Raw genomic sequence first — 20,607 nt, forward strand, 5'->3', positions numbered from 1 at the left:
ATTACGCGTGCTGTGGTTATGGCAATAATTAACATACGGAAAGAATTTGCATCAGAAGGGCGATCAGTGCCTTAACGAGGAAAGGTCACATTATTAGAGCGTAAGCAACAGCAGTCAGGCTGTCACCTCCATGAATGATTATTTAAAGATTAATAACTCCCAGGAGGACAGTTTGTCATTTCTGAATTACAGTCATTTAAAGTTTCTTCAGTCTTAACACCTAAATGTTGAACAATAACTTTCAGTAGACTTAATAAGAAAGAAAATTACTCTTTGTTGTGTTATATCAGAGGAAATGTTGAGGCAAGTTTCATATCCTGTGTCGCTTAGCTGGTTCAATAATTTATATGAGTTGAATCAGAGCAGAGAGAGGAGGCCTGGAGGAGAGTCTAGCAGAGCTCAGTGATTTATGGGTGTGAAAAGCTGCTGCTGCTGCCGCCGCTGCCGAACAATACCAAGTTGTCAGCTTCAAACTGAGAGCAAAGAGCTGCCGAGTTTGTGCTCCGAGGACAATAAGAGTTTCAGTCTGTGATCTTTGCAGAAATAGGAGGTTGTCATGTTTGAACTGTGCGAACAATAGATGACCACGTTACATCTCAGAGAGAATGTACAATGCTGAATACAGAGTTTGAACTATTGTAGCTGAAGTATTGACGAATACTGAAATGAGCATATGCCACACGTCCTGGTAGACAGGCAGATAGACAGCGACAGACAATCAGCCAGTTATCCAGCGAGCGTGATATTAGGCAGATAGACAGCTTGTTGCCTCATTGCTGTTTCATTGTTGTTATTTCACGAAAGCGTTGGGAGTTTCGAGCCTCCGGGGGAACAGAAGTGACACGTGGATCTGCTATAGATGACAGCAGGAGGAGAGATGAAAAACTATAGAAAGAAAACATACAGACCCTTCAACACACAATGAAATGAGAGAAGGGCAGGAACACAGAAGACAGAGTGTGTTGTGGTGTGTTGAAGTAGATCCTTAGACAGGAATCTTTGATACCTCTTTGGTTTGGGAGCTGTGTCTTTGTTTCCTAAGCTTCCTACTGTTTGCTGAAATGTAAAATGTTGGTGAGGTTTTGCAGTTGTTTTGCAAATAATCCTTATAGTAGCAACCACAGTGATGGTGCTCTGAATATGGCAAGAAATTAAGTGTAGGTCTTATCAATAATGAGAGGCAAGTTCAGGAAGTTCTGTTGAAAACATTTTTACAGAAGTACAAAATTCTCTGATGTAGGGATTTGGTTTTCTGAGTTAATTGTAATGTGTTAGGGGGGAAACATATAGAGTATCTGCACACTGGATTAAAGCACCCAAAACTTTATTATAATGAAAAAAGGCAACGTTTCCACCAAGAGTCCTTGTGCACATTCAAATACTTGAGATTGTATGGCTTTAGAAATTGTTCTCTTTTTATTTTCACACTATGTGTTTTAATTAGCCTTAAATAATACTGACCAAAAGCTTTGATCAGTTTCAATTATGTCAGTTACAATAGATTTCAGAGGTGACACATTTTCACGATGAAGTAAAAGTACCAAATCATCCACCAATATGGCTGACAACAAAGCTTCCAATGGAGCTTTTGAGCTTCAAGAAGGACTATTGAAGTTAATACAGAAGTAGTCTTTTTCAGTAGGAAGAAGAAGTTAATAAAGTACAAAGCTACCAGCATAATGTGTAAAATGTAAATGTAATGCTAATGTCATGCAATGTTTTTATGTTTTCAGGAGGTACAGCGTCCAGGCAGAAGGGCTTTCGGGGTTGTATTCGCTCTCTGCAGCTGAACGGCGTCACCCTGGACCTGGAGGAGAGGGCGAAGATCACGCCCGGGGTTCGACCCGGCTGCCCGGGTCACTGCAGCAGCTACGGCTCGTTCTGCCAGAACCAGGGCCGCTGTGTGGAGAGAGCCAGTGGCTTCCACTGTGACTGTGGCCTGTCAGCCTTCACTGGAGTCTTCTGCCACAGAGGTACATACATACAGTACACAAACACATTAAGGTAAATTATTCCTGTGGATGGTGATTTTGTTGACTAATAAATGACTTTGGTAGAAACTAAATGTCAAGTAAATACACAATGCAACCGTTTATGCAGCCCCTTAGTTCAGCCTCTGTCTGAAACAGGCTGTTTAGGCCCCTGTCTCTTTAAGGCCCTGCCTCTTGAGGAGTCTGTTCTGATTGGTTAGTTGCCCCTTAGCTTACTTCCACCAGCTTCAGAGGCTACGTAAACAAACATTAGTAGTAGGATTTTTACTTTACTTTACTCGAAATATAAACTTCTCAAATATATCCATAGAGCCTGAATCTGATCCAAAATATGTGAGTGTACATTGTGAGCAACACATGGAAAAACCTGCAACAAAGGCTACAGAGCAGACGGCCGTTTGTGGGCTTGCGTGAACAATCGGACATCATCATGAGGAGGAAGTAGAGGTAACATTGCAGGCTGAAGCCCTGACTTTTGACTGGCAGGGAGCATTTTTACACACATTCATCTCAAGTTTTGGAAATCTGACCTCACTTTACACAGACATACGATTTTATATCAGTATAAAAATAACTGAAAATTACAAAAAGAACAATAAGTCCCCTTTAAACAATAATACACCAGATTCAAACAGCCAGTTCTCCTGATGAAGAGCAGAGGATGAACAGCAAGTGGTGCTGTACAATGCACAAACCAACGCACATGCCTACTTGATAATTCAATAGGGTTGTGCATAAAGATTGATTGAGAAGTTACAGTAAGTATTTAGTCGCATTTTGGTAAAAAAAACGTTTATGTTTGAGCAAACTGAGCATATAGATGGACAGTAGAGAAGTCAGTGTTGTATCTGAACACAGCCGCTGTTCACTGTGAAACACAAAAGTACAAACTTTGTATAGCCAAAGGGATTTTTTAAAGCCTGAAGGTGGTAGTAAGTATTTGGTATTCAAAGGATGGATTTTGGGTGGAGTATCCCTTCAGTGGTGCCACCTGCCTCGACCTCTCTCTAGGAGACCTGTCTACAACATGCTGCACGGTGTCACATTGTGTCTCCTTCCCCTCCCCTCTGCTTTACATTTACTGTATTTGGCTCATATACTGTATCTCAACAGCCAAGGTTACGGCTGTTTTGATGTTATATCTCAGCTTGACGTTTCAGTTTTTCCATTTTCTTTTTTTTTTTTTTAGCTGGAAAAACAGCAGAGCAACATATAACACTAGCAGCTGTGGCCCTGACTCAGTTCCTGCTGTCCCACAGTGAGGACAAAAACGCAATAAAACAGCAAAAAAAACAAGAAAAGCAATAAAAACATTTAGACAAAAACAGAGTAACAGACCTATTTTAAGGGTGAATTTTCAATGAAAGAATACAGCATTTGGCAGAAAATAATAAGACAGACAGGTTAGACAGAAATCAAAGGGAAAAATAAGAGATTGATTATTGAAACCTTACAATTTTGATTCAGAAGCTTCAAAGGAGTACCAAAGAGTCGACAGGAAATTTCTCAGTCCTTCACTCTGTAAATCAAACCTGAACGTCTGTGTCTCCATTTAAGTGACTTCTAATCACTCTTGTAGAGCATATAGAAAGTTATTTCTATAGCAACTGGCCTTTATACCGAGCCCGTAGGGTGGAAATACAAATAAAACTGAAAATGTGGGATGACAGTCTACCTGTGTAGGTGTTCTTCTGCTGTTGTGAAAAGGTTAAGAATCTTTGTTGTTACAGAAGACCTTTTACTGCACTTAAACTCATCAAGTACTTAGCCACCATGTGTGATCAGAGGTTTAATGCAAATGGTGTCTGTCTCATGTGTCGGAGTCTATTTCAGTCATTCGTTTGATTAATTTTGATTTGATTCATTAAAAGTACCCTTTTAAACCCTCCTCCCACCAACTACTTCTGTTCTTTATCTTGCCACATCATGCAGAGTCAGATACTGATGCACAGTTTGCTTTTGAAATCTTTGTGAGTCACAGTGACGCACTTTTAACTGTGTTTTCGATATTTTAAAAGTTCATCTTTGTTTCCTTAAAAAAAATTAAATCAATGACTCAACAGTTCTAAAGATTGTTTCCTGTAACCTTAATCTATTTTTTTCAACTCTCTCCTGATGTGATATTGATATTTTTAGAACATCTTCGTATATTCTTGCTAACTTATCAGACTTTGCAAAGTTTGGAAACTCTGTAAGGATACTCTAAATATATGTCTTGTACTGTGCCAGGAAATTAATCTTTTCTTTGTTGTGTTGTTGAATACAGAAAAACATTTCAAGTAGAATTTGTTTGTGTACTGTAGGAAAAGAAAAATGAATGGGTACAATTTCTCAAAGATGTCACAGGACATTAATTAGTTGACAGATAGTTAATCAGTGACAGTTTTTTTTCTTAATAAAATAATTGCTTAAGCTATTTAAAGTAAGTAAATTAAAAATACTGGTTAAGCTCCTCAAATGTGATAATTTTTCTATTTACTGTCTCTTAGATAAGATTAACAGTTTTAAGACATCACTTACTAGTAATTGGTATTTGTCTTTGTTTTTCTCATGCTATAGACTAAGTGCTCACAGCTTTAATGGAGAAAATATCCTCAGATTAATTGGTAATTGGAAAGATGGCAGCAGGGTAATTATGTCCAGGGACTACAGATGAAAGTTATGATCAGAGGGATCCCAAGCTTTAGATTACAGGCTTTACTCACTCTTGCAAATTAGGAGCTATTGGGTGCACCTGTGATGTTCTCCCTCAGCTGATGGCAGCCTGACTGAGAGGTTATATAAGAAGGGTGGTGCTTCCCTGCTTAGTTGGTTGTGTTTCTCCAGAGAGTCAACACCTCTAGTTGACTGTGTATTTTCCTGTGTTGAGGGTTTCCTCTTCCAGTCCACCTCCTTTTCCATATTCCCCTTTTCAGTGACTCCCAACTTTGTTTCCTTTAGTGTTGGGCCCACTTCTTTTGTTTGTCCATCATGGGTGACTGTGGCGTTATTTTCCCTCCCAAGGGATCAATTTTTGCTGTGCAGTGTTTTCTATTGTTAGTTTCCCAACCAGCGACCCCTGTCTACACGGTGTTGTGTTCAGGGTAACAATAAACCTTTGGCACATTTACAGAAATGTTATTTTTAATGTGTCTCTGTCCCTGTTACAATAAACCAATAAATAAATGAATAAACTTGGATCATCGTTCTTCTGGCTGCACATAAGTGAACATGCACGGGTGCGTTCAGAGACATTTTTGTGACTCTGTCTTTTTACCGTACGTGTACAAACATCCTTCCTGTTCCAAACCCACCTCTCAAAACAAAAAAAGAAAAGAAAATTGGATGAACCAGTCCACTTGTTCAGCATGCCACACAACGCATGGTTGAGATTTTGGAGCTGTGTGCAATTACTGTACCAGCCTCCACAGCCGACGGTTACCCATAATACCTTTCTCTGTGCAGATCTGCAGAGAATTATACTTCCAGCCTGCTCAAGATAAGCAGATGCAGATAATTGATGGATGAATAACTGAAAATAATTATTAATAATTCACTTGATGATGAATTTATGCTCTTACAAATGTCTTTAAACAAACTGAGAGTCAAAAATCCAGCTGAGTATATTGGTTTCAAAGTGTCATTTGAATCTGATCTTCAAAGTGCTAAAACTTTGCTCGTCAACAACAAATCCAACATGTTCTTTCAAAAACTAATTCTGTTCTTCCTCCAGATGTGTCTGCCAGCTTCAAGTCAGAGACGTCCGTCAGCTACACCTTTAAGGAGCCCTACGAGTTGAGCAGGAACAGCAGCGCCTTGCCGTCCTCCATCTACTCTGACATGACCCTGAGAGGAGAGAACATCTCCCTAAGCTTCAAGACGAACCAGAGTCCGGCTCTGCTGCTTTACGTCAGCTCTTACTACAAAGAATACCTCATCCTGCTCATCAACAAGCACGGTGAGGATGACGCAGCCAAGGCTTTTATTATGAAGGAGTTTGTTTGTTTAGCTGGCGTTCCAGCTTGAGGTGGAGTTTCTTGTTTTTTAATTCAGTTCTTCCTCCTTTTTTACTGGCCTCCTCTCGTGTCTGTTTTGTCCTTCTTGGTAGCTTTTATTTATCTGAATGCCTTTTGAACAAGATTATACAAATTTGAGAGTAAGTCTATCTATCTTCATGCTTCCTCCCTCCTTCTTCTTCTTTCACCTTTTATGCAGTTTCCCCAAAATCTTGTTTTTCGCATTCTTACCTCCTAATTACTCCCCTTTTGCCTCTGCTTCCTCTTCTTCTTTGTTCCATTTTTTTTTTTGTTCTCTTCTCTGTTTTTATCCACAGTTTTCAAACCTTAGAGATTAGTTTCATTTCCTCCCTCAACTTTTTCCAATTACTTGGCTCTCCTTTTTGTCTCCTCCCCTCTTCCTCTCATCCTCCTTCCCATTTTTGTCTTCTTCTCCTGATATCGACCCCTCCTCCTTTCCTGCTCCCTCCCTCTCTCCCTCTCTCTTTCTCCACTGCCCTCCAGCTTTACCAGATCTATCCGGATCTGTCAGATCTTTCCTCTCTCTGAATTCACCCCGTCAGCTTCTACTGCCTTTTAATCCGTCCAGCTGGGCCGGCTATTATGTTTTATCTCGGGCTGGAAAAAAAAAAAAAAAAAAAAAGAGTTCACTGGTCTTATCACTGAGACCTGATGAGTGATACTGAGGGGGTGGACTGCTAATGGTGTGCTGTTGAATAAAACAGCAGAAAACTTGCTGATGTGTTTTTATTAACTTTTCTGTCAAATAATTATGTCGTGAGTTTGGCTTTTTAAGAGTAGGAGGAGGCACTTTGAAGCATCAAGGAGTCTAATAAAATCGGCACTTTGCTGCTAGATTAGCTGTAAATGGATTTTTTTTTTCCGGTGTTTATGACTCAGAGAAAGCTGATGGACCGCGGGGCATTAGGGTTTCACGCAGACCGTGGAGTCGTCAGGTAAATGCACTTATACTGAAATGTCCAATTAAATCCCTGAGAGCTTCCTCTTGTTTGCCCTAAGATGGTTCATTTCTTTTCACACTCCACTGCAGTTATACCACCTCAGCCCAAACACAACCTCTTAAAGCCTCTTTTCAAGAATGAATTTTTTATCAGAACAGCAGCAGGTAGCTGAAGGTCTTCTTACAATAGCAAATTACTCCTTCACTTTCTCTACACTTCTGTAGGAAAAGAGGTGTAATTTGCATATAGTGCCTGCTGTGAATAAATACTTTTGAAGAACAACCTGTAATTCCTCCCTTTTAGCTGCGAAGTCTGCAGATATCACTTGGCTTTTGTTACATATGCACTTAATACTTAGCACTTAATTAACTTAAGATTTAATAAGATTAGTTATGTTATTGATTGATTTAAGATGCTAAGATTTCCGTTGGGAGTGACGAGGATGGACAGGATTAGGAATGAGTATATTAGAGGGAAAGTTCAGGTTGGACGGTTTGGAGACAAAGCGAGAGAGGCGAGATTGAGATGGTTTGGACATGTGTGGAAGAGAGATGCTGGTTATACTGGGAGAAGGATGCTGGAGATGGAGCTGCCAGACAAGAGGTAGACCAAAGAGGAGGTTTATGGATATGGTGAGGGAAGATGTGCAGGTGGTCGGCATGACAGAGGAACATGCAGAAGACAAGAAGAGATGGATGTTTCGACCCCTAACGGGAGCAGCTGAACGAAGGCGAAGTTGTGTTATTGATTAGGAATTAGCGCTTATCCTCTGATTTATAGAAAACTTAATTAATAGAGCAGCTGCTTTTTTTTTTTTTTTTTTTTTTTTTTTTTTTTTTTTTTTAGAATATTCTGATTCATCTTTGAAGGATTGAATATGTATTTACCCTGTTAGCCATGATTATAGATTACAGGAGCGGAAAATAAAAACTTTACGTACAATTTTTTGTAATGATAGTGTTCTTTTAAGCTGAAATGTTTATTTCTGAAAGTGTAGTTCTAAATTTAATGTATCCCTCTTTGTGAGACCAGAATTGTTGTGGTTTGATGTGTGCAGATAAGTTGGAGGTGAGATACAAGCTGGACGGCAGCAGAGAGGCTGAAGTGTTGACGAGCCGAGTGAAGAGCTTGGCCAACGGACAGCTACACACTGTTACCATCAGGAGACTGACAGACTCTGTGTCTGTGCAGGTAACACACACCTCCAATAAGATTATCATTCATGCATTAGTCAAATAAGAGCCTCAGCATGTTTTACTGTAAAGACATTAAGCAATGTTTGACCAGTGGGGGCAGAAATAGTCTAAATAGTAGTAGAAATAGTCTCCAACCACCTGACAAATTTAAGTCCAATGTTCAGTCCCCTTTTAGCTCTGTTTTGGTCTCCACCACTTTCTCTGGGCTATCTGGCTCTTGAAGAAGAAAACCGATCTTTTGTCAGCTTTTCACAAACTGTGTGTCTTGGCCATAACTGACTAATTTGAGGGTTTTTTTTCATCCGCCGCCTTTATGGTTAAGTTTTGTTTGAGCTTATGCAACTAAAACTACTTGATTACGGTTAGTAAAAGATCCCCTTGATGATTAAAATAAACAAACTCTGACTTGTCGTAGGAGACCGTATCCGATCCAAACCAGTCTTCGTATCACAGTCACACATTTTTTGCGGGTTACTATCGTCGTCCATGAGAGGTTTTGCTAGAGTATAAAAGTCTCCAACTCCTTCTGCCTTTGCTACTGTAAGAAACACAAAATATTTGCTTGTCATGAAAAAGTTAACACATGTCATTTCAATCTTTTGAACAAACAGATGCTGTTGATTTTTGACACTCCCGACTTTTCAGCTATTTTGCCTTGTTCTGGAAAATGAAATACACACACTGTTACTGTGAGAAGGTCCAAGGGTACCAAACATCAGCCACTTTCCATGTTTGTCAAAATCTCGCCCTTCTCAAGGGCACATACTATATTCTCTGCTGATAAAACAATGGCGCACACACAAAGGCTCCCAGTCCTTCTCCTCCATGTGTGTACTGAGGTATAGCACTGTGATATTCCTCTCCATAATAAAGCCCCAGTCAGCACTTTGCTCTCAGTTCAGCCACCAGCAGCTGCCGTCCCGGATGCAGCTACAGCAGGACAGCGAGGACAAACTACGCATCAAAAGAGCTTCAGATGAAATATGAAGCGTCTTAATCATATCTGGATCTACTGAATCTCTTAAATTGTTAACAACAGCCTCAGATGATATATGAGGTAAACTTCATCTAACCAGGACCCAGCAGCCTGAATGTCTGTATAATTATCAGCACCCTGAGATGAAATACAAGGTGACCTCGTCTTGCACGGACACATCCTCCTGATTCACTGTGTTGTGAGGCTCCAGTGAAATATGAGGTGAATCTCATCTTATCAGTTTTTATCATATTGAATCATTATATATCATTAGTGGCCAACTCTGAAGGCGTGAGGTCACAGTTTAGTCTGGAGCGGGCTGCTTCAACAACTACAGGCCAGATTTAAATAAAATTTATTGTATATTTTTCATCCCGTCAAGATAAATCCTAATGTTTTTGGAGATCTCAATAAGTTTTCCTCTTGAACCACTATTAAGACTGAAGACCCTATTTTAATCCCACAAGGACAACAGGTGGTGGGTCTTTGGTGCACAGACTGTTACTTTGTTATTTTGGTTCATGTATGTGCAGTATTGCAAAGTGTGAAATATATAAATATATTCTCAGCCAGTCACATTACAGTTCTTAAAGCACTGAAACAGCTTTGCCAATCACAGTGAAGTATGACGACAACAACAGCTCAACGAATGGAAAGACATCTCTTCAGGAAATCATACTGGATTAGAGCTGCAATGATTAATCAATTAGTCGATCAACAGAAAATTAATGGACAACTATTTTGATAATCAAAATTATCTTTTTAATCGTTTTTAAAGGAAAAATGCCCAACATTTTCTGTTTCGAGCTTCACGTCTTTACCGACGTTCCTGCTTTAATCACATTAACCAAACTGATTTTTTTATGTCAATTTAAACACATCTACTGAATGGAAAGTGTTTCATAAAATTGTTTATTTACAGTTTTTTTATCGAAGCATTATTTTGTTATTGCATGTACTGCAACTATTTAGCGTGCTCTTGTTGATGAAATTACCATCAAAGTGGCAGCAGATTAACTTTGTACCAGAAGACGTCGCTTCTCAGCTCAAGTTTTAAGACCCAGTTTACACCAAATTACCATCTTGCTTTGCGCCGCCTCATCTGAATGAACCTCCCACCTGTTTGCACCTCCTCTCCCACCTGTGCACCTTTTGTATGCTGCGTGAGGCACCAAAATACCACAAAGCTTGGGACAATGCAAACTGTCAGAGCGCCACTTCCACTGTGTCAAACAGGGCTCAAAGTCTCGACCTGTATTCAAGAAATTTCAAAATCTAATGATTAAATTACCATAAAATTTGCAGAGCACATTTCTTTTCTAACCAGAAATTGAGCTCTTTCTATCTTAGGCACTCCATGAGCTTTGCAACAGTAACAGAAACAAGATTTACAAAAAAAATAAACTCAGGAAATTATCTTTTTTCAGATCGACCAAAATGCCAGAGAAGACTTCAACCTGACATCTGACGGAGAATTCAACGCCGTCAAGTCGCTGGTGTTGGGCAGAGTTCACGGTAAGTGAGGAGGCAGTAAAAGCAGAAACAAAGCCTTTGTAGTTTGAGAGCACTCAGTCTCACACTCATTTTAAAAACAGCTCTGAGACATTTCGCCTCATCTGACACACAGCGTGGGAATATTTGGAGAAATAAATGTGGCTGCAGCTGTTTGCATGAAAATATTATGCAAATCGTCTGGAAAAAATGAACTCTGAGGCAGTATGAACTACTTCAACACAAAAGTGGATCCTCCCACATAAACTGCATTATATTGTGTTAGCATTTCATATCAGGCATTTAACTGATACTCCTAAACAGAGTGTCGGTGTTAAGAATCTGATCAATACAGTTCAGCGAGTCATATTGTTGTTGTAGGAACTGAAATTTCACCACTGCTGGTATCTGGTTATCTAATCTGGACCGTGCAGCTAACTGCAAAAAAAAAACAAGACAGATTAAATAAAAGATAAAAGATTAAATATCAGGATAAAACCTGTCATGTTGTTGTTTTTTGCAGAAAGGCACATGTTCAAGAAGCTAAATGTTTAGTCAGGTACAGAAAATACTGTAGGTTAGGTGATATTCAGATACAATCTGCAAGAAAAGTAAGTTAATTACCTACTGGTGAGTAGATCTGGTAAATTAAATAAAAATAACACATCCTGGAATATATGTGTTAATTTTGAAGCTTTAAAATAAAATACAAAACTCAGATGAAAATCTCATTATAAAAATATGTTTTGTGCTCCCAACATATGTTCTAGACTGGATTTATGTCTCAAATTAGCTGTCAGACCAAATCTGATGTGCTTAATGCACAGTTGTTTAGTTGTTGTGAACATCATGTGCTGCACAGCCCCGTTACGAAGTGAGATAAAAGAGAGAATAGTCGGTTGGGTTGGGGGTTAAACCGTAAAGTTGCTTTACTGTAAAGCATCTGAATGGATTTTAAGCCTGGAGGAAAAGGAAAAACTCATCCTCTGGGAGGGATAAACCCCTTCTTCATTGACCTGCTGCGTTAAGTCCTATACAGGGACCTGTAACAGATTCGGGTGACACAGTAACAGAGTCGGGTGCCGCAGTAATTGGTTCTGTCATGACTTATTCATGTTCTCTTTGAGCAGCTCCATCAGAGACGGACTGAGATATAAGCTGTGAATAACATGAGAGGCTCAGGGCTTGCAGGCTGCAGCCACAGCTCTCTCATAAGACAGTCACCACAACTGAGCAGTCGTTTTACAAAGAACACTGGCTATTAGTTGTAAAACATGCTAGTTTTCATCAGAGGCATCCATTAGGTAATACCAGATAATGACCAAGAGAAAATTATTTCATACAGATCACAAATATATCCAGAAATGTTCCTGTTTTTGACACATTTGCTTTGCTTTGTTCCAGTGGCCTTTTACTAGACTCTTTAAAGTCTGTCTGAAGTCTGTACTAAAACAATAGTTCAGGAGCTCAAATGAACACTGACACTGTTTGTCTTGCTGTAATCATTCCTCCTGTTCATACTGGCCATGAAGAGATCCCCTCATAATGCTGGGGAACAAAATCCACAGTCCTTCCTCTGTGCAAAAATGTATTTAAATGTTTACTAAGCTAATATGAGGCTTCAGCGGTCCAAATTAGTCAAATCTATTCAATATATTTCAAGGTTACTGTCTTTTATGTGTGCAAAATTCCCTCTTTTTTGTTATGATCCTTCCATTGCAGCTGAAGAGGAAAAATTACATACTAAAAAGGCTAACTATGGATGATGTCCACTTTATTTGACTGACTCAGATGGCTGAAGCCTCATAATATCTTCAGATAAAACTTTAAATACATTTTTGCTCAAAATGAGGACAGCGGATTTTGTCCCCCATTAGTTACAGCGCATTAAGGGGAGATCTTTTAATGGTCAGTATGAACAGGAGGAAAGATTACACTGAGCAAAACCTGTTTCAATGTTCATATGGGCACCTGACTGTTGTTTTAAGACATACTTGAAACATTGTGAACAAAGTGCAGTGTAACATGCGGTGTTGTATGTTTGTGCCATGTGATATACTAAACTTTAAATAAAGATAAGCTTTAATTGTGTTTTAGAATATTTAGATTCAATTCCACACATGCATTCATGAGTATGTCAGTCATCCAGGTCATATAGGTATATCTAAAAGCGTTGAGTCAAGAGCAACTGGACTTGTGTTGTTTCTTGAAGACATTCGCTGCATTACGTTTGGGTGTGTGGTCTTCAGGGTGGATGAGCTTCTGTCTCAGTGTTGCAGGGTTTGAAAAATACAGGGATGTGATGCTTGTTGAAGATCCTCTTGAGTTTCACAGATACTCCAGCCACGTATGGAATGACAATGTTGTTGCGTTTGTTCTTTTTTACTAATGCACTGGCAGTTTTGGTGTTTTTTACTGGATCTTGTTGCTGTTTTTCACAAAAGTCCAGTTGGGATAACTACTAGCTTTTAGCTCTTATGTGACTATTCATTTAAATGTCTCCTCTGCCGTTGCGTTTTTGTACATAAAAGTTGTTCAAATCTTTCTTTTCAATCTAGATAATTGCTTTGGCAGCTTTATTTTAAAATGTTAGCCACTGGTTTTAGCCTTTAAAAACCCAAATTTGTCCACATCTGGTCAAAATAACAAAAAATACTAATAAAACAAATCCATGTTCTATGGTAAGCATGTACACCACAAATCTTATGGTGTAGCTAATACAGATTCTCCACAATCCTTTGTCTTATTGGATGTAAAGTGTAGCGCAGTGTGTTTTTAACCCCGTCATGTCAGCACGTGACCGGTGCTCCCCTCTGTCAAACCAGAGGAGACAAAGAGTCAGATCAGGATCAGAAGAACAGCAGGAAAGTGGATTTCCTGTCGTCCCCTGCTGACCCTGTCATCCATCAGCCTAATTAATGAACCCGGAAGGAATACAGAGAGACAGAGAGGGGGGGGAGCGAGGTTGATGGAGTGACGTGTTTTAGCTGAGCAGAGCTTTCAGGCTGCAGTCATGTTTCCTGATGCTTGCACACTGCTTCAGCTGTTCTCATCAACTTGCAGATGTGTCCTGGTAAAAGCACAGTCACCTCTCAGTCATCTGAGCAGACACTGATGCAGCTCATTAGAGCGGTAACGTTGGCTTTCACATCTGCTGTTTACACCGCTGTGAAGGAGTGGAGGTGAATGATGAAGGGATTTAAGTCAGTAAAATGAACAGAAAGGGGACGAGAGCGCACATCTGTCTTGTGGAGTGATGGACGCAGACTGGAAGCTGAATCACTGACAGTCTGTCTGCTGTAATGGGAGTGTGTGTGTGTGAGGTTATGTGTGAGTTCTAGTCATTAGAGTCAATGCACTGCCACTATTGTCCCACGATAACGGGGGAAAGGTACAGCTGAGTCGATGAACCTGTCAATGTATTTTATGATTTATAAGGACAAGTCACCTTACAGGCAGAGAAGGTTTTGCCTCTAAACAAAAGGGGGAAAATTTAGCTTTTTTCTGCAATATTAGTTCTTTTCTTTAGATATTCATGGTTTCCAGTTAGTTAACTTGTGCCCACATTGCAATAAAGCATCCTAAAAAGTGTTCACTTTGCATTCAGCATTCAAATCTTACTTTGCTTTTTTTCCCAAGAGCTGAATCTCCCGATGATAGATATCTTTACTTTTCAATTAGATTTTCAGTTAGACTTTGCTTGTCTCAGAATCAATCTACAAATGAATGTATCTCAAAGAATGAGACAGATTTCCATCTATTCTGTTTCTTATAGGAACAGGAGGATATTTTAGGAAATGTGCTTATTTACTTTCTTGCCAATGTGTTCATTAGTGATCTTTAGAGGTGTTCATATGTGGATTTTCTTCATTTTGGACAGAGCCAGGCTAGCTATTTCCCCTTGTTTCCAGTTTTATGCTAAGTTAAGCTAACTGGCTTTTGTCAGTAGCTTCATATTCACCGTACATTTGATGTTCAGGCTTCTAATCCAACTTTTGGAAAGAAAGTAATAAGCATATTTCCCAAAATGTCAAACAATTTTAATCGTGATTCTAAAATTAATTAACTTAAATTAGACTGCTTTCAAATTGTTTAAAGAAAATTATTACTTCTTCTGGAGCACTTTTGTCTCGCCTCTGAGAACATACAACTAAAGAGGAAATTCCAAAAAAGTCACAATATCTTATTTGAGGATGATTAAATCTTACTTTTATTAAAGATAAGTAATCTTGTCATTTGCATAAGATTATTAAACTTTTTTTCAAGATAACTGGTCTTTATAAGATATTTAAACTTTTTTTCAGAGCTGACAGGAGAGAAGAGAGAAGTCTAAAAAGTGGATCGCATGGTTGCACTATCTGGTGTTGCTTATTTGAAGAATCTGACCAATTTTTAAGCTGCAAAGTTCTTTTATAGTCTGTTGAACTGATCAAAACCTCCATCTCAAACTTTACTTTTCAGAGTCTGATGAGTTGGATCCAGACTTGGCCAGATTGGCGTCACTCGGTTTTACCGGCTGTCTGTCGGTGGTCCGCTTTAACTCCATCAACCCTCTGAAAGCTGCTCTGCTCCACCCAGACACCAGTCCTGTCGTCATCACCGGACCACTGGTCCAGTCCAACTGTGGCTCCTCAGCTTCAGCCAATCCCTACGCAGCAGAGAACACACACCACCTGTCCGGTAAGACAGCAGGAGTCCAGCTTGAAAAAGTTGTGCTAGCATGACTGTCAAACATGGTCGTATTGTGGGAAAATGTCCGCTGGTTGTTGTTGTTTTTTAGAATCTGTAGTTTAGGGGTTAGAAGATTGTAAAAACTCTACAGTTTGTGAGGAGATTGGGGTTTGTGATGTGGATGTGGAGCAGGGAGAACAGGGTTTTGCAATTTTCAACTTTCTAGTGCAGACGTAGTAGTAGTCGTAGTAAAAAAAGAAAAATTGAAAGGATTCACTATAAGGATATGATTTTTACTGTTTAGGTTCAATTTTCTGCTCTGGCATTTTTACATCTGTCACCACAGCACATGGGTCATCAACAACCACTCCGACTTTCAGCTGATTTTTCTTATATTTGATTTTGTTGATGCAGGAGTTTGTGTTGGTTGCCAGTTTCTTGAACTGCTGTCTGTTACAGTCTGATGTATTCTCGTCCTTCAGGCTGTAAACAAAGCTAGATTACCAACCAAGCAAAGACGACACTCTGGTGCCCCACAAGTCCCAGGTTTACTGTGTGTCAGTTGGTTTATACTGTGTATATTGGTATTAATAATTACAAATTTGCACGACTAAACAACAGCGTAAGCTAAGATGGGTTCTTCAATATTACTTAATACTGATCCCATATCTTTAAATGTCAAAATCTAGTTGTAAGAACTTAGTTATTTCAGTTTTTATCTTGCATATTCCCAAATAAGTTTGTCCACAGAAAACCTGCAGCCAGGGGGAATCATTCCAGCACACAGTACTGCTGGTCTCTGGTCTCTGAGCATGTAATGAAGCCTCCATGTATATTCTGCTCTGCTCACTGCAACTAGGAAGTGACAGGGCACAGTACATACACACACAGTATACACAGAGTGGGAGGTTGGGCCTCACCATTGAATTTGTTCCCCAGGGCTCTCTAAGGTTAAAGACTGTAAAGTTGGTTGCAAAAAAAGGCCCATTTTTCTTTCCCAGAAATCCACTGGAAAGAACTGCCTAATCATCTGTGGTAGTTCCCAGCAGAGGGGAGTCATTAAAAAGTGTCAAATGCAAAAAAAAAAAAAAAGTTATTCATGGGATATTTTTGCCCTCTCATCTTAAATGTCATTGCTTTGCCTTTTGTCCTAAATGCTCAATAATTTATGACCTTTTTAACATTACATGAAGGTAAATGTTTAATAGTAGGTTTGCTAAAAGGCTAAAATTAGATGTTGAACCATGCCTCCTGAAAATGACACCTGCATAGATATGTGTGAGTGTATGCTATTTCCTTTTTTCCTCCTCTGTTCTTCTTTGTGTATCTATTCTTGGTGGAAGCAGCTTTTTTGCACTGTATAATGAGCTCATTAAGTATGTACACCTTGTTGAGGAGACTAATGACAATGTGCTTTATGAGATAATTAATTTGGACCACAGAGGGGAGTTTCCAGAGGCATTTCTTTCCTCTGTTCTTGTTCTTTTTCCAGCTTCATGTTGCTTTAATAGAGTCCCTACTGTAGTAATCCCTGTCTGCTGTGAATGATGGTACTGTGATCTTGTCTCTGAATTTCTCTCCTTGTGTCTCTTCCTGCTCTGACCTGTTTATTTTTCCTCTTTTCTCTTATTTTCTCGCCCACATTTTCTTCTTTTTCTTCTCCACATCTCTTCTTACATTGGTTTTTCCATTTCCCTCTTTTCTTTATATCTTTCTCCTTGTCACCTCTCCTATTATTCCTCGTTCTTTCTCTCCTGTAGACCAGTCGGGCTCAGTGGGTTCAGGTGAACCTTTAGTCAATGCCATCAGGACTGACTCGGCTCTGATTGGAGGTACTGAAGTGTTTCACCATTTTTTTCACTGCACTGGAACATGCTGTGTGTTGTGTTAAAAAAAAGATGAAGTCAGAGATTACACTAAATATGTCATTCATGAGACGTATTCTGCTAAAAGCCAGCAAAGGTGATGTGATGGGCAAAAAAATTCCATCAAAAGTAAATTAATTTTTTTGCTCTTCTGTTGGGTCAGATTGATTCAAAGTGAAGATTGAATGGTTCTTATGAATGTGTACTTTAGGTAGAAAAACTGAGAGTCAAAAGTCATTTAAAACTACCCATTAAATCGGTCAGACTGTGTGTCAGTGCACAAAGGACAGCCAAACTAATTAAACCTCTGCTGAAATTACTTAGCTGATGGAGAAACTTTCACACTGTTATCTTCAAATGTGTGGACGTTTTAAAACCAAAGTAATATAGTGCGAAATTGATTTCAGCTATATTTTGGAATTCTAATTAAATGAAACTTGTCTCTGGATAATGAAAAGTGCTGAACAGAAGAGTTCAGCACCAGTCCAAATGTGTGAAATTGTGTTCACTGTGTGTTAAAGTTAGATTAGTAGAACGACCAGACTGCAGAGCAGAAGAACTGACAAACCCAGGGGAGGGAGAGAAATCATGCTGCGACTTCACAGTAGTTTCACAAAGCTCTGTGACCAAAGTCCTCTGTGGCAGATTTACTTTACAGAGAGTCAGCATGTCAGCAAAGCAACAAGGCTTTCCAGGATTCAGAGAGATGATCAGACATCAAAATGTCTCTGTTGTAGTGATAATGTGGACTCTCCTTAGTCGGTTCACAGATAAGTTTATAGGACAGTCAGTGTTTTGCATATTTTAGCTATTTTACTGCAAGATTTTACATTAGCATGAACCTTTTATCAAACCTTTTTTTTTCCTGCCTTATACACAGTTTTTGGTTTCCATTCCTTTCAGTATGGAAATCAACATGCAGAGATTTCAAATTAGCTAATGTTAGGCAATCCATCACAAAGAGGTTTAAAATGATTTAAAAACGCATTACCACACAACCATAATGTAATCTGACGAAAACATAAGTCAACCGAGTTTAAGTCTTAACAAATTTATCGTCATGTTGTATTGAAATGTCAGCAAAACAATGACTTCGAAAGATAAGAGTAAATAAAACACGAAAAATTCAAACAATACAGTAAATATTGGAAAGTGGTTGTCTGTTATGTCATTTGTAAAATGTTTAGAAGTGAATCAACCTGGATTTTCATGTTTCATTTATGCATAGAAGCTATTTTAATTAATGTTTTTAATGTACATTTTTTAAATTTAGTGATATCTACTTATATATGTTTTTAAAGAAATGCTAATATGTTTTACCAGTTATATCTGTGAAGATTGAACATTGTTTAGCCTAGCTAAGCACAAAGACTGCAAACAGGGGAAAATATCTTGCTTTGCCAAATGAGTAGAAAAATTCCTTCCTACAGCTCCAAACATAGCTTTGTTTTCATGTTGTATCTTGTTAGCTAGCAACCGCTAAATCATGCGAGAGTCAATCTGGCTTTTGATTAAGAGTTAGCAAAGTGTGAAACGCTCATAACTTTTTAGCCTGCGTGCAGTCACTACGTCAAGAAATAACTTCACAGCCTAAGCTAACTGCTTAATAAATCACACTGTCTTGTTTTCTATGTCTCTATTTGTTAGCTTTAGTTGTTGGAAAGCACTTTTTATGGCTCTTGGCTAGCCTCCAGTATTTGTGCTAAGCTATGCTAAACACATCACTAATCTACCTGCACTGATCTCAGAGATTAAATTGATATCAGTCTTCTCCTTTGACGAAAGAAAGCAAACATATGTTTCTCAAAACGTCTGAAATACATCAGAGTTAATGTCTTCTGCCTTGCAGGTGTCATCGCTGTGGTCATCTTTGTGATTGTGACCGGCCTGGCGATAACTGCCAGGTTCCTCTACCGGAGAAAAGAGACTTATCGGAACAAGGAAGTGAAGGGAGTCAAACAGGAGGACAGCCAAGATTTTACTTTCAACACCCAGGCTGACTCCCAGAACACCTCCAGTGAAAACCCAAAGGAGTATTTTATTTAACCGGAGACATGACGATCCGATGAGTTGGTGGTGTTTGAAGCTGAGGAGGCAGGCAGAGGTGTCCTGCTACACCTCAGGACTTGAGAGCCGCAAAGACATTTCACTAGAGGCTGTGGCTCCGCAGAATATGGAAAGCACTGTTTATAGTGTATATACGTACACAAACAGCCAACATTGCTGGACTTATAAGGTGTTGATATACTTGTTTCAGAAATTGTAAATATTAAAAAATGAAAATGTGGAAGTAACGTCTACAACAATCTCTTGCTAATGTCACTCTGTCATATTGAAAGGTTTTAAACTCTGTTTTTATGGGTTGACTTAGAGTTTTCAAACACAACTTTATTCCAGTGAATCAGGGTGCTTGCAATCATGACTGGAGTCATTTTGCTGATGCACTTTTTTAATGAGGATGATGAATGGATGTTTGCTCAATTGGAAATGGAAATGCTTGACCCATAATTAGGCGCTCAGGAAGAGTAACTCTGTAAAAGGTAGTGTTTGTTGATTTGTTCATGTGGAATAAATTTTTTTTGTTGTACACTGTGTTTTGGTGGAATAACAGTATGCACTCCCTAGAGGCTGTAAAATCTCAAATCCCTGTTTAAGGGAAACCAGTGTACCAGTTTTAAACTTTACACAAAATTTTCAAGTATTGAGTCCTTGCAGCTGGCATGTGTCCACCAAATAGCAGGACATTTTTTGATTATTTTCTAACTCCAGTCATAACATGAATTAAACATTTTCATCAGTGATTTTTCTCCCAGCAACATTGTGCCACCACAGAATTTCGGTGTTAACAAGCGACATCCTCAAAGCCAACATAGTTTTACTCACTCCAATCACGCACATCGCCACAAGCACATAGCACATTTAATCCTGTTTCAGAAATGGTACACAGCAGTCTGGCACCAACTGGACAAGTGATTTAGAGACCTTTACACAGTAGGGATGGATTTTTCTGCTTTATTTTAATTTTTTTTCAACCTTTCTTTTTCTTTTTTCTTCTCTTTTCACTTCTTTCTTTCCGTCAAAAACATAAAGTACAAGAAAACCAGGGAGCAAAAATGCATCCATGAGCACTGAATGTTTTTAGCTTTTGTAAATTTCCCAGAGAAAGCTTGTACAAGTCGTTCACGCTATTATAAAAGTTTTCTCCTCCCTGCTGTATGCCGCCTGCTGGGAGCTTCGTCTACCGGCTCTTTAAAATGTCTCTTAACAGTAAAGCTTTTAACACTGACAGCAGCACAGACTCTATAACGGTGAGACCGTCTGTCACCTTGTTCACTGCACGCAGAGACAGTTAATGTGTTTTTGAAATGCTAATCTGCTTCGGTCTGACAGGTGGATTGTGACTAGATGGAAAGCAGAGAGATGATCGGAATGAGAGATGGAGATAATCCGAGACGGTGTC

The 20,607-nt window shown here is 39.1% G+C and overlaps 1 protein-coding gene across 3 annotated transcripts in view; it reads left to right on the top strand.

The window, feature by feature from the left end:
• The window catches only part of LOC137194591 (contactin-associated protein-like 4), a 134,543-nt gene extending 114,809 nt beyond the window's left edge, over positions 1-19,734 (top strand). The window contains exons 18-24 of one of the 3 annotated variants that reach the window (XM_067606640.1): positions 1,734-1,973; positions 5,704-5,928; positions 8,006-8,139; positions 10,548-10,635; positions 15,073-15,291; positions 17,043-17,114; positions 18,997-19,734. In XM_067606640.1, the coding sequence (XP_067462741.1) occupies positions 1,734-1,973; positions 5,704-5,928; positions 8,006-8,139; positions 10,548-10,635; positions 15,073-15,291; positions 17,043-17,114; positions 18,997-19,193 (1,175 nt within the window). In that variant the 3' untranslated portion in view covers positions 19,194-19,734. Of the gene's footprint in view, positions 1-1,733; positions 1,974-5,703; positions 5,929-6,886; positions 6,943-8,005; positions 8,140-10,547; positions 10,636-15,072; positions 15,292-17,042; positions 17,115-18,996 lie in introns of those variants that run through there. The other 2 variants (XM_067606639.1, XR_010930987.1) reach the window with 2 other exon arrangements.
• The last annotated feature ends 873 nt before the right edge of the window (positions 19,735-20,607 follow it).

The sequence above is a fragment of the Thunnus thynnus genome, chromosome 12 (assembly GCF_963924715.1).
Source record: "Thunnus thynnus chromosome 12, fThuThy2.1, whole genome shotgun sequence".
Classification (NCBI taxonomy): Eukaryota; Metazoa; Chordata; class Actinopteri; order Scombriformes; family Scombridae; genus Thunnus; species Thunnus thynnus.